Source organism: Physeter macrocephalus, chromosome 9 (assembly GCF_002837175.3).
Source record: "Physeter macrocephalus isolate SW-GA chromosome 9, ASM283717v5, whole genome shotgun sequence".
NCBI lineage: Eukaryota > Metazoa > Chordata > Mammalia > Artiodactyla > Physeteridae > Physeter > Physeter macrocephalus.
Window position 1 is genome coordinate 23,992,853 of NC_041222.1, and position 14,107 is coordinate 24,006,959.

Here is a 14,107-nt window from a genome sequence, read left to right on the forward strand (position 1 = left end):
ATCCTGCATGCTGCAAGGTACGGCCAAAAAAGAAAAGAGAGAAAAGAAAAAATAGATAACTAATAAGGACCTACTGCATAACTCTACACAGTACTCTGAAATGACCTATATGGAAAAAGAATCTAAAAAAGAGTGAATATATGTATATGTATAACTGATTCACTTTGCTGTACACCTGAAACTAACACAACATTGTAAATCAACAATAGTCCAATAAAAATTTAAAAAAACAAAAAACAAATAGCAACATCAACATGGGTAATCCTGTTTATGCTTTTGGGCCAAATGTAAGTTTCAAACCTTTCCTTACAGCTTGCTGCCAAAGCAGATGTGTGTCTCTTTTTGAAATTAAATACTTACGTTTCTACCTTTATCCTCTATGCTGATTTTGTATGTATTCATTCCTTGGTTGATTTTATTTTTCATGGCCTTGTTCACCAGTCCCACCAGATATGATGCTGAAACATCTCTCATTGTATTAGATATTATCAAACTACTTACTGCATTAGAGACAATACACGATTTATTTGATTTTGTTGTTGTAACTTAATGCTTGTTTCTCCATTGGACAATAAACTTTCTGAGTGCAGAAAAAACAAAAACCCACAAAAAAACACATAATGTATTAAAGATGGAACCTAAAAATAAAATACACTAAATATTACTTTTTAAAATAAGTAAGCAGTTGTTAGTTTAGTTTAAAATCGTGCCTTTTCTTTGTTTTGCAGATGGCAAGCTGAGATTTTCTTTGAACACTTAGAAACGCTAAGATTTTGATAAACTTGAACTTAGCGTTTTAGACACGTTAAAGTGGATGCACTTTACTGCTCTTAACTCTCTTTTTAATAACCTCTCACCTAACACATCGTAACCACCTGTAAGTGAAGACCAGGCAAGAAGGGCTTTTGGTTAACAATTTGAAAAGTCTTTCTTGAATTGTTCTTTTTATTATTTTGTTCTGTCTTAGAGACATGGTGGGATAGAATCAGCAAACTTAGCTTTGGTTTTATATTCTTTCAAAACTGTTAATAATCTGGCAAAATTTTTCTTGTGGCACCAGAGATAAAGTTGTTGAGAATATTAATTTAAAACAGTGAGTACATTTTTAATTTTGAAAATTGTTTAGAAACAATCTCTTTTATGTATTTAGAGGTATAGGAAATCTATTGAACCAGTTTCTAGGCTTGAGAAATTATACTTCTACTTCACTGATCTTGTGAAGGGTTAGAATAGATAATAAAGATTAAAACCAACTGATGGATAATTTTTTAAATAGTGGAACCAACTTAATTCATAAATTGTCTTTTTCTTTTTAGACTTTCAGCATTATTTGCCTTTTGTGGAAACATTTATTAATTTCACATTTTTTAAATTTCCAGGTAACTTGGGTTCTTACCCCTGTAACAACTGAAATAACAAGTCTTGATACAGAGAATATAGATGACATTTTAAGTAAGTACCTTGATATTTTTAAAGTATACTTTCTTCTCTCTAAAGAGTTAGTTTATATACAAAAACAAAATAAAATCTCAATTATCTAGAACAATTGAGGAGCCAGCATTCTGATTAATTCCATGGTATACGGAATTAACTAAGCACTTTTGGTTTTAGTTTTTAGTAAAGTTTCTTAAAATGCATAAGTCTACTTTCCTGTGTTACAAGTAAACTTTTAGTCTTGTTTTGTTTCTTTGCCTTGTCATGAATACCACTCTTAACAATTCAGAGTATTTTGTTGCTTAGAGGCCAGCAGTTTCCACTGTGCAGTATTACATGTTAATGACCTTAGGACACAGCCTACAATTTTTTTATTTTGTCTTTTTTTTTTTTTTAGCTTTTAACTAAATCTCCTACTCTGATCTCTTTTATTGTCATTGGTCCAATTAAGTTCAATAAGCGTTTTGCTTGTTTGCTGACAATGTGATTGTAGATACAGTTAACTTGGGGGAAAACATTTATTGTTTTTAAAAGTAGTAGAGGGAAGATGAAGACGTGGTTGATAGAAAAATCACAACTTAGGAGTTTTAAGAAAATGTAGTGTGGATAAATGATGTCTTTTTTTTTAAGCATTCCATTTCACCCACTGGTTTATGCAAAACTAAAAATAGTAAGAGTTAAAAGGAGTTATTCATTGACCATCATATACTGTTTTGTGTTCTTGGAACTGGTTTTAAATGCCAGAAAGTCTATTCCCATATTATGGGATCTCTTTAGAGAAATGGTGCTATAAACTTTAGCCTGTATCAGTGTCACCTGGAGGACTTATTGTCAGTATTGCTAGGCCTGCCCCCAGTTTCTGATAGAAATTGCTAGACCCCGCCTAAGGATGTGCATTTCTACAAGTTCCAGCATGATGCTGGTGCTTCTGGTCCCGGGGATCACAGCTTGTGAACCACACTGCTTTAGAGTAAATAGCAAGTAGATAAAAAGTGCTTTGAAGGTAAACAAAGGAAAAAGAGAATTGAAACTTGCAAATCATCTTCACTCCTTTTATCTTTCAAATTCTAGAATATCTTTGTGGGTATGGTTTCTGTGTGTGTGTGTGTCTGTGTGTGTGTGTGTGTGTGTGTGTGTGTGTGTGTGAGTACTGAGTACTTGAGTTTATTTAAGTTTCTCTTAGGTTTAGGCAAAAGGAACAGATATATCTTTCTCATGTCTTCACATCCGGATATGCAAATAATACTGTTATATTTTACAACAGACAATAATTGTTAAATGGGTAGGAACCAGAAAATGTATATCTTATGCAACACTGTTATTTGTAGATTACTTGTTGCAACTAGGTGGCATCTGATTTTTAGAAATAGATTAGTTATACAAGTCTATTCTTTGAAATAGGATTTTATTTGCAAAGCTCGGTTATTCATGAATATGGAAGGTCAAAAAATGGATTATTAAAATCCAAATCACTCCACTTCACTTTTTATGAGAGTAGGCTATTTAGTAGCTTACTTGCCTGATCTGGGTTTGATTCTATGTTTATTTTATATTCATTCAGTGGAGGTATTAAGATGGAGGACGATATAGAGAAAAGGAACAGGGACTCCCACAAATTATATAAGCTGTCCATGACTCTCTGTATGGGTTTCTGAGTGAGAGATAAGTTACTATGTATTTTTAGTGAGCCTTTAAGAATGGAAAAAGACCACGATGAAAATCATATCTTTAATTATGTCATAATTATGTAGGCACGAGTAACTTAGGTTATTTGGTTTTGTTTTTCAATTTCAGACAATGCTGATGTTGCTTTAGTAAATTTTTATGCTGATTGGTAAGTAATATCTTATTTTTTTGGTGGGGGGGAGTGCATCATTAAGTTTTTTTTTTTTTTTTAACTTTCTAGAGGTGATTTTTCTTTGCTAGAAAGGAGTAAGTGGGGAAGCCTCTTTTTTTTTGTGAGACAGTATTCCATATACAAAAATCAATTAAGGTTCATTCAAAGATGAAGCAGCTCAATTTGGTGAGCATTTGTTTTGAGAGAAAATATACCTGATTCCATTATCCCACATTTTAAAATAAAAGCAGGTAACATAAAAACTCAGATCTCTCTGTCTCTCCCTCTTTGTCTGTCTGTCTGTCTGTCTCTCTCTCTCTCTCACATACACACACACACACACACACACACACACACACAATTTCGTATTGCAATTCTCTATTTTTCCTGACTGAGGAGTAAGGCAGTGTTTGGAGATGAGGATGTGGGTGTGGCAAGTTTAGAAGGAAAAATAATGTTGACATTTTATAACATATACCATCTACTACTACTTACTACTTCTAGGAAGTCTTTACTCCTTTTCCCTGTCTGAATTGGATTCTGTCTTATGTGTTCATATAGTTCCCTATGTACCACATTCTTTTCTTGCTACCTTGTTTTTTTTTTTAACATATTTATTGGAGTATAATTGCTTTACAATGTTGTGTTAGTTGCTGCTGTATAACAAAGTGAATCAGCTATATGCATATGTATATACCCATATCTCCTCCCTCTTGCCTCTCTCTCCCCCCCACCCCATCCCACCCCTCTAGGTGGTCACAAAGCACCAAGCTGATCTCCCTGTGCTATGCGGCTGCTTCCCACTAGTTATTTTACATTTGGTAGTGTATATATGTCAATGCTACTCTTTCACTTGGTCCCAGTTTACCCTTCCCCCTCCCCATGTCCTCAAGTCCATTCTCTACGTCTGGGTCTTTATTCCTGTCCTGCCCCTAGGTTCATTAGAACCATTTTTTTTGTTTGTTTGTTTTGTTTTGTCTTTCATCTTTGTGCTCTAGCAAACAGAGTTTGAGAGCAGAGATGTCTTACTTAGTATTCCTAGCATCTACAAGGGCATATCATGTAGCAGATGTTAAAGAATGTGGCATGGGGATAGGAAGAAGGGAGCTTCAGCTGGAGAGAAGTTTGAAACACTCACATGATCCTTATTCCTAGAAAATCTGTATCTTATATGACTCTTTTAGGCTTACTACGTAGTAGATGCCACTACCCTACTTCAGGCCACAGTCCTGCAATTTACCTAGATTTCTGTGACAGTCTCCTAGTTTATTTCCTGTGCTTCTAGTCCTATGTGTCTTCATTCTATTCACTACAAAGTAAGCCAGAGTATGTTTCCTAAAGTGCAAATTGGATTAGTTTACACCTCATCTTAAAACCCTTAAATGTTTTCTATTACCTTTGCCTAGGAGGCCCCTGATGACCTCGTCCGCCCTTCCTCTGTAGCTATATCTCTTGCCCCTCTCCACTCCCACATTCTGTTCTGTTATACTAGTGTCTCTCAGTTTATGTAATATTCTGTATTCTTTCATCATTGGACCTTTAGTCATGGTATTTTCTCTGTCTGAATGGATCTCTCTTCTCTTAACCCACTTGTTTACTTCCTTAAGTCTGAATCATCTTTCAAGTCTTGGATTAGATGCCACTTTCTCCAGGTCACCTTCCTACATCAGTACCCCTACTCTTAAGTCAGGTTAGGAACGCTTTTTATATCTTCTCATAACACCACATACGTACCCAGTCATAACACTTGTATGCTGTGGTTTAGTTGGTACTTCCCTACTATATTAGTAACTTCATGAAAAGTTACCATATCTATCTTTTTTTCAACATGAATCCCCAAGCACTTTGCATAATACTTGGCAGATAAGTACATAATAAATATTTACTGGATGAATGATGTATAGTATCTGTATTTGAAGAACTTCAATAAAATGTTGAAGATATACAGAGAAAATACCATTTATAAAATGTACAACAAAAGAAGCATTTTCCAAGGTAAATTAGGATAACCCAGATGTAACATTAGCCACAACATTTGGTAGAAGATTATTTAATTCAGTCCACTTTAAAGATAAAACTTTACTCCAGAGGAGTAAAGTATTTCCCCACGATCACCTGACTAGATTATGGCAGAGTTAAAACTAGAATGCAGTTATTTTGATGGAGGGATTTTGTGCGTTGTAAGAAAAAGAAATAGAACATGCCACCGACCTTGTTGTAAAAAGTGAATTGGAAATGTGGAATAACTGCAGTTATTTGAGAAACATATTACCAAAGAATACCTGGAATTGTTCATAAATTAATACTCTTTTATTCAACTGAAAAAACTTGGGTAACTGGCCATAGGACATAGACTTACACTGTGTGGCCTCAAAGGCTGGATTCTGAGTTCCCTCTGGAAGTTATGGGTGTGGCACAGTTTAAGGAAGAATACTCTAATAGACCTGCCTAAAAATTACCTGAGAGGACAATAAACCATAGTAGGAACTTAATAATGCTGTTATATGCCAGACTCTTTACATATATTGCTTTTAATGCTCAGAACTACCCTGCAGGTAGGTATTATAATTTCCATTTTAGGTTGAGGAAATTGAGGCTCAGAAAGGTCAGACGGCTAGTAAGTGGTGGAACTGGGATTTAAACTCAGGTATGTCTGATTCCAAAGCTTATTTTTTTCCCCACTAGGTTGTACTATTAGCAGGTGCCCCTAAATTGTCCCTGCAGAGACTTTTACCCATTTGGTTGATTTGTAAAGGGTCGATTCAAGTACTAGATTGGAGATTGGATTCTGATGACCCTTAAGGCCCTGTTAATAGATCTATTTGCTTTGGTTGTGTTACTTTTATAAATGTAACTTTCCATATGTATGAAGGTACAGTAATATTGCAATTGATTTTTTTTTTTTTTTTTTTTTTTTTTTTTGCGGTACGCGGGCCTCTCACTGTTGTGGCCTCTCCCGTTGCGGAGCACAGGGTCCGGATGCACAGGCTCAGCGGCCATGGCTCACGGGCCCAGCCGCTCCGCGGCATGTGGGATCTTCCCGGACCGGGGCACGAACCCCGTCCCCTGCATCGGCAGGCGGACTCTCAACCACTGCGCCACCAGGGAAGCCCTGCAATTGAATTTTTATTTCATCTTCCCCTTTCACATTTTGGTATTAAAACCGATCCTATTTTAAACATGAATCTGTGCTTAAGTGCTTACTGGGCAGCAAACTGGACAATCCAGAAAGGAGCCGTTAATATCTGTCTTTACCTTGCCTATAAGCCAGGAGCCTGTCCACTGATTCTTTACTAGGCCATATCCTAATTCTTCAAGAAACCATTAATCAGTCCTTACCCCTTGCCTCTCTGGCCCTCTAGAATGCTATCTTCAGCAAACTGTAAGAACCCACAAACCTGCGGTCCTAGCCTCTCCAGTTCCTCCAGTCTATCAGTTTATTCATTTAACAGACATCTACTGAAATGCTTATTAGAATATGTAGTCAAATAAGACACGGTCCCTGATATCCGCAGACCCCACCCACCTATCCCAGATGGGAGAGATTTAAGAATGCTAAAAGAGGAAAGAGCCACTTGAAAGCGAGAGATTGAAGATACAGATTGTGTCTCCTTGGTATATTCTAGGACATCTCCTTAGGAAGTCAGGTGAGTGGGCTAGAAGAGTTACATACAGAAAGAAATAGGGAACAAGTATAAAGTTTGTTATCCTTTCACAGGCTTTATAATGTTTTTGTTGAATTATAGTTAATATGTATGACCTAATCACATGTGGATTAAAGAGCTCACAGCCTTCATTTAAGTAAATTTCTTGATGGCAAAGGGCTCAGGAAGCAACAGTAGCAATTATAGGTTTGTTGTTGTTGTTGTTAAATACTGCATACCTTTTTCATATGAGAATGACCATTCTAGCCCAGCTGCTTGTGTGCTGATTCTGATTCTTCTCTTTCTTATCAGGTCCCTTTAATGACCCATAGAGTATATTTGTGAAGTGGTTGGCCTGATTAAGGGGCAGTCAGAATTAGAGGTGTCAAGTTTCTGGAATATTGTGGGGTTTGTGCCCCCTTTTAAAAAGTAAAAGCAAAACAAAAACTACAGACAAAGGAAACATGGACAGGAAAGTCTCATTTGGGGATTAAAAAATTTTGCTCCTGAACTTAGTATATTTAATAGTTTATAGATACAAAAGCCCATTTTAACCAGAGGTAAATTTTGAGGGGGAAATTCACTCTATACCATATATCATTTTTATAAAACTTATTTATTTAGTATGCTAACTTGCCTATGAGATTTGACTGAACTTGTCAGGTGAATCAGTCTAATATTTGCAATAAACATTTTAAAAATTTTGTAGTCTAAAAATATGTTCATTATTTGGAGAAAACTAATTTCCTTCATAAATGCCTGAGTCTTAGTAGTTACAAGTCCAAGTAGATACATCTTAGAGGGCTTACTTCAGACTTGTTTCATTGCTGCTGTGAGAGGTCCTTAGCTTTGTGCTCCATAATATTGGCCATTTTCTTCCAGTGAGTAAAACCAGAATCTTTAAATTATTTGTCCAGTCTTTGAAATGGAATAGTCTTTGAATTCAAAATTGTTTTCCTCTCCAATGAATGACATCAGGATTCCTGAATTAACAGTGTGATTGTTAATTCTGTTTATTGTAATATGCTAAATATGAATGGATAACAACAGAAATATCAATAAAATTTTATTGCTTCTGATTTTCAGTTTTAATTGGTATCCTCCTCTGTGCATAGGTGTCGTTTCAGCCAGATGTTGCACCCAATTTTTGAGGAAGCTTCCAATGTCATTAAGGAAGAATATCCAAGTGAAAATCAAGTAGTGTTTGCCAGAGTTGATTGTGATCAGCACTGTAAGTACCTTATAGGAAGTCTGGAAGAAACTGTCCTGTCCCCACCTCTCCTACACACACACACACACACACACACACACACACACTTTTTTTTTTTTTTTTTTAATGCTCTGTTTTAAGTAGAGAACAAGCCAAAATGTTCTAGTGACCTTGGGTAAAATGTTAACATTTAATCTTTATGTACTTACAACACTACTTTCCATTTTGCCTGTGTGAGGGATTAAAAAAAAATTTTTTTCATTAAAATATAGTAGGGCAAGCATATAGGTAGTAAATCATTTTGGTTTTCTACCAAAGCAAATACCAAAATCAGTAAATAAAATTGAAATATAGTTTTAGGAAAGAAAAGGATTTCTGTTAGTTTTAGAATCATGCAAAAATACTATTTGTAGTCATCTCAGATAAAACAATCTCAGATTTTGGGGTGGTTTCTGGTGTTTAAAAGATTATACTAAGATTGTCTTAGACTGTCTTTGAGGTGTAATTTGCTGTAGTTACTGATTAAAAGTTTGTTGCAATGAGTTATTGGTAAGTTGCCCTGAATTACAGAACACTCTCATTATGCAAATTTCCTATCCTTTATGTATCACCTGACAAGTAGAATTTCTGTGTGTGTGTGTGTGTGTGTGTGTGTGTGTGTGTGTGTCTGTGGAGAACAGTATGGAAGTTCCTTAAAAAACTAAAAATAGAACTACCATTTGACCCAGTAATCCCACTACTGGGCATATACCCTGAGAAAACCATAATTCAAAAGGACACATGTACCCCAGTGTTCATTGCAGCACTATTTACAATAGCCAGGACATGGAAACAACCTAAATGTCAAACGATAGATGAATGGATAAAGAAGATGTGGTAACATATATACAATGGAATATTACTCAGCCATAAAAAGGAACAAAATTGGGTCATTTATAGAGATGTGGATGGACCTAGAGTCTGTCATATAGAGTGAAGTAAGCCAGAAAGAGAAAAACAAATATCATATATTAACACATATATGTGGAATCTAGGAAAGTGGTACAGATGAACCTGTTTGTAGGGCAGGAATAGAGATATAGATGTAGAGAACGGACATGTGGACACAGGGTGGGAAGGGGAGGGTGGAACAAATTGGGAGATTAGGTTTTACATAAATACACTACCATGTGTAAAACAGATAGCTAGTGGGAACCCGCTGTATAGCACAGGGAGCTCAGCTTGGTGCTCTGTGACGACCTAGAGGGGTGGGATGGAGGGCAGTGAAAGGAAGGACCAGGAGGGAGGGGATATAGGTATACATATAGCTGATTAACTTCATTGTACAGCAGGAACCAACACAACATTGTAAAGCAATTTTACTCCAATTAAAAAAAAATAAAAAAATGAAAGCTTGTTGCCTTGAGTTATTGATAAGTTGTCCTGAATTATGGAACACTCCCATTGTGCAAATTTCCTATCCTTTACATTTCACCTGACAAGTAGAATTTCTGTGTGTGTGTGTGTGTGTGTGTGTGTGTGTGTGTGTGTACACTAACTTTTCACTTTGCTGATGAGGAAATGGAAATAAAGTGGCTTAACCAATGTCATACAGCCTACTATCTAGTCATGGCAGGCTTAGAATCCAGAACTCCTGACCAAATGCCTTCCTAGACCTATTTGCTTCTTTTCTGTTCAATTCAACAAACGTTTTGGGGATTTTCTGGTAAAAAAAATCCCAGAAACGGCTAACAGCAGAGCATTTCAAAATCTTATAAGCCATACCCCACTTTTCTGTCTGCCGTGGTTCATAACTAGATACAATGAAGGGAGCAATAAAAGGTTGTCAGTGCAAGTATGGCCTGTATTTCCACACTGCTTTCTGGATCTTTCCTCTCACCTTTCACTGACAGAGAACATGATGTGTTTGGTGTGGACTCTCATTTCAGATTTTTCTATTCTTTATGTATTTAATTAGACATTACAGTACAGACAACAGTGCCTACTTTCACTGAATTTGGAGTATAAGATCTGAAATTATGCTCTCAAGCTTACAGTTATTAGAAAGAAAAATTAACTATTGTTGAACAATACATATCATTTATTCTACTTCTAAACATATTAACATATGAGATAAATCTGACATCATTGCTAGTAATTAAGTTCTCTTTTTATGTGAGTAAATAGCCATAGTTAAGATTTTTTTTGATCCACCAGAGATATCTACAAAATTAGTTTTTTACTAATGATAGTTATATCTGAGACATTGTGTATTTTCTCTAAATATTTTTTCCCTTCTGTGTAATTCTTCACTTTTAAAAGTGACATTATGAAATCCTTATTGATGATTTGTTCATGTTTTCCACTCGTTCTTTGAGATTGTATGACAGACTGTACTTTGGGTAACCCCTCATGTGTCAGTTGAATTATAGAGGTTTTGAACTGGAAGGACCGTTAAGAGTCCTTTGGTCTGGAGAGAAATGCCTGTTAGGCACATTGTTCTTTGGTAGGATTTGCTTTTTTTAAAAAAAAAAGATTTATTGAAGTATAATTGACATATAATAAGCTGTACAAGCTTAAATTATACAATTTAATGTTTTGACACAGGTATGCAGCTGTGAAACCATGATCACAGTCAAGATGTCAGCATATCTGTCATCCCCCAAATTTTGCTTGTGCTCCTTTGTGGTCCCTCTCTTCCCCTGTCAATCCTCAGGGAACCATGGAACTGCTTTCTGTTACTATAGATTAGTTTGTATTTTCTAGGATTTTACATAAGAGAAATCATACATCATGTGTTCTGTGTGTGTGTGTGTGTGTGTGTGTGTGTGTGGTGTTGTTGTTATTGACTCAGCATGGTTATTTTGAGATGGTTACATGTATTATTCATTTTTATTGAGTGGCATTCCATTGTATGGCTATATACTATAATTTGTTTAACTATTCACCTGTTGACAGACATTTGGGTTGTTTCCATTTTCAGGCTATTATAAATAAAGCTGCTATGAACATTCAGGTACGACTCTTTGTACACATGCTTTCATTTATCCTGGGCAAATACCTAGGTGTGAAATATATGGGTCTTATGGTAGGTGTATATTTAACTCTTTAAGAAACTGCCAAACTGTTTTCCGAAGTACTTGTTTTATTTTACACATCTACTAGCAGTGTATGAGTGTTCAAGTTGTTCCACATTCTTGCCAACATTTGGTATGGTCAATCTTTTTAATTTAGCATATCTGTTAAATTATTAACAGGTGTAAAATTTCTTATAATAAATTCTTACTGGGTTTTGAGAACTCTTTATACAAGTTCTCTTTTACATGTGTAATTTGTAGATCTTTTTCTCCCATTTTACTCTCTTAAGAGTGTCTTTAATTGTGCTAAAATACACAGAGCATAAAATTTACCATCTTTACCATTTTTAATTGTACAGTTCAGTAACATTAAGTATATTCACACTGCTGTACAACCAGTCCCCAGAACTTCATCTTGTGAAACTTAAATGCTATACTCATTAAACAACTCCCTATTTCCCCCTCCCCCTAGTTCCTGGTAACCACTATTCCTCTTTATTTTTCTATGAGTTTGACTATTCTAGATACCTGGTAAAAGTGGAATCATACAGCATTTGTCTTTTTGTGGCAGGCTTATTTCACTTAGCATAATGTCCTGAAGGTACTTCCGTGTTGTCGCGTGTGTCAGAATTTCCTTCCATGTGATGGCTAAATGATATTCTGTTGTATGGCTATCCTACAACTTCTTTATCCATTTATCCATTGATGGACACTTAGGTTGTTTTCATGTCCTAGCTATTGTAAATAATGCTGCTGTGAACATAGGGGTGCAGATATCTCTTCAACATACTGTTTTCATTTCCTTCAGATATATACCCAGAAGTGGAGTTGCTGGATCATATGATAGTTCTATTTTTAATTTTTGAGGAATCACAATACTGCCTTCCAAAGCAGCTGTACCAATTTTTATATTCCTGCCAGCAGTGGCACAAGGGTTCTAATTTCTCCACATCCTTGCCAACACTTATTTTCTGTTTTTGAGATAACAGCCATCCTAAAGGGTGTGAAGTGATATTTCATCCTGGTTTTGATTTGCATTTCCCTAGTGATTAGTAATGTTGAGCATCTTTTCATGTGCTTCTTGGCCATTTGTATACCTTCTTTGGGGAAAAATCTGTTTGAGTCCTTTGCTCATTTTTTAATCCGTTTATTTTTTGTTGTTGAGTTTTAGGTGTTCTTTGTATATTCTAGACATTAACCCTTTATCAGATAATAGGATTTATAAATATTTTCTTCCATTCCATAGGGTGCCTTTTCACTCTGTTGATTGTGTCCTTTGCACAGAAGTGACGCGCAGGCTCAGCGGCCATGGCTCACGGGCCCAGCCGCTCGGCGGCATGTGGGATCCTCCCGGACCGGGGCACGAACCTGCGTCCCCTGCATCGGCAGGCGGACTCTCAACCACTGCGCCACCAGGGAAGCCCAGAAGTTTTAAATTTTGACGTCCAGTTAATCTGTTTTTACATTTGTTGCCTTTGCTTTTGGTGTCATATCCACGAAATTATTGCAAATCCAATGTCATGAATCTTTACTCCCCTATTTTATTTTTAGAGTATTAATCATTTAGGTGGTATGTTTAGGTCTTTACCCATTTCAAATTAATTTTTGTATATGGTGCAAGGTAAGGATCCAATTTCGTTCTTTTGCATGTGGACATTCAGCTTTTCTAACACCATTTGTTGATGGACTATCCTTTCCCTATTGAATGACTTGACACCCTTGTCAAAATTCATTTGACCATATATGTGAGGGTTTGTTTCTGGGCTCTCTGTTGTGTTCCATTGGTCAATATGTCTATCTTTATGCCAGTACCACACTGTTTTTATTACTGTAGCTTTGTAATAAGTTTTGAAATCAGGAAGTGTGAGATCTCCAGTTTTGTTTGAGAGTATCTTCTGAAGGGCATATACTCTTAATTTTGATGGAGTACAATTTATCCTTTTAAAAAATGGATTATAGGGCTTCCCTGGTGGCGCAGTGGTTGCGCGTCCGCCTGCCGATGCAGGGGAACCGGGTTCGCGCCCCGGTCTGGGAGGATCCCACGTGCCGCGGAGCGGCTGGGCCCGTGGGCCATGGCCGCTGCGCCTGCGCGTCCGGGGCCTGTGCTCCGCAGCGGGGGAGGCTGCAGCAGGGGGAGGCCTGCATACCACAAAAAAAAAAAAAAAAAAAAAAAAATGGATTATATTTTTAAATTCTGTATCTCAGAAATCTTTGCCTCACCCAAGATCACAAAGATTTTCTGCTATGTTTTCTTTCATACATTTTATAGTGTGAAGTTTTACATTTAGGTCTATTATGCATTTGGAGTTAATTTTTACATGTGGCACAATGTATGGATTGGAATGCATTTTTTGCAAATAGTTATCAAGTTGTTCTGACATAATTTATTGAAAAGACTATCCTTTCTTCAATAACTAACTTTGCATCTTTGTTAAAATCAACTGACCATATATATATATGGATCTATTTCTAGTCTCTATTCTGTACTGGATATATTTGTCTATGATTTATTTGTTTATTTGTCAATGTTTACACCAATACCACACTTTCTAGATTACTGTAGCTTTATAATAAGTCTTGAAGTCATTAGTGTAAATCTTCCAACTTTGCAATTTTTTTCAAAGTGGTTTGGTTACTCTAGTTGCTTTGGATTTCTGTATGACTTTTAGAATCAGCTTGTTAATTTTTACCCAAAGGGGGTGTTGGGGGGAAAGACTGCTGGGATTTTAATTGGGATTACTTTGAATCCTTAGACCACTTTGTGGAGAACTGTCATTTTGACACTATTGAATCTTCTAATTCATGAACATTGTATATCTCCCCATTTATTTAGGTCTTTTCAATTTGTCTTAGCAATGTTTTGCAGTTTTCAGCAATGTTTTAGTCTACATGTCTTTCACATCTTTGTCAGATTTATCACTATTTA

General features: G+C 36.1%; 2 protein-coding genes across 16 annotated transcripts in view; one reads left to right on the forward strand and one right to left on the reverse strand.

Moving 5' to 3' along the window:
* Positions 1-14,107, forward strand: part of ERP44 (endoplasmic reticulum protein 44) — a 90,766-nt gene that overhangs the window by 32,528 nt on the left and 44,131 nt on the right. The window contains exons 1-4 of one of the 4 annotated variants that reach the window (XM_055087069.1): positions 1,374-1,452; positions 3,229-3,268; positions 5,827-5,918; positions 8,031-8,146. In XM_055087069.1, the coding sequence (XP_054943044.1) occupies positions 8,047-8,146 (100 nt within the window). In that variant the 5' untranslated portion in view covers positions 1,374-1,452; positions 3,229-3,268; positions 5,827-5,918; positions 8,031-8,046. Of the gene's footprint in view, positions 1-1,373; positions 1,453-3,228; positions 3,269-5,826; positions 5,919-6,786; positions 6,919-8,030; positions 8,147-14,107 lie in introns of those variants that run through there. The other 3 variants (XM_007128410.4, XM_007128409.4, XM_055087070.1) reach the window with 3 other exon arrangements.
* Positions 1-14,107, reverse strand: part of STX17 (syntaxin 17) — a 179,791-nt gene that overhangs the window by 24,847 nt on the left and 140,837 nt on the right. The window lies entirely within an intron of this gene.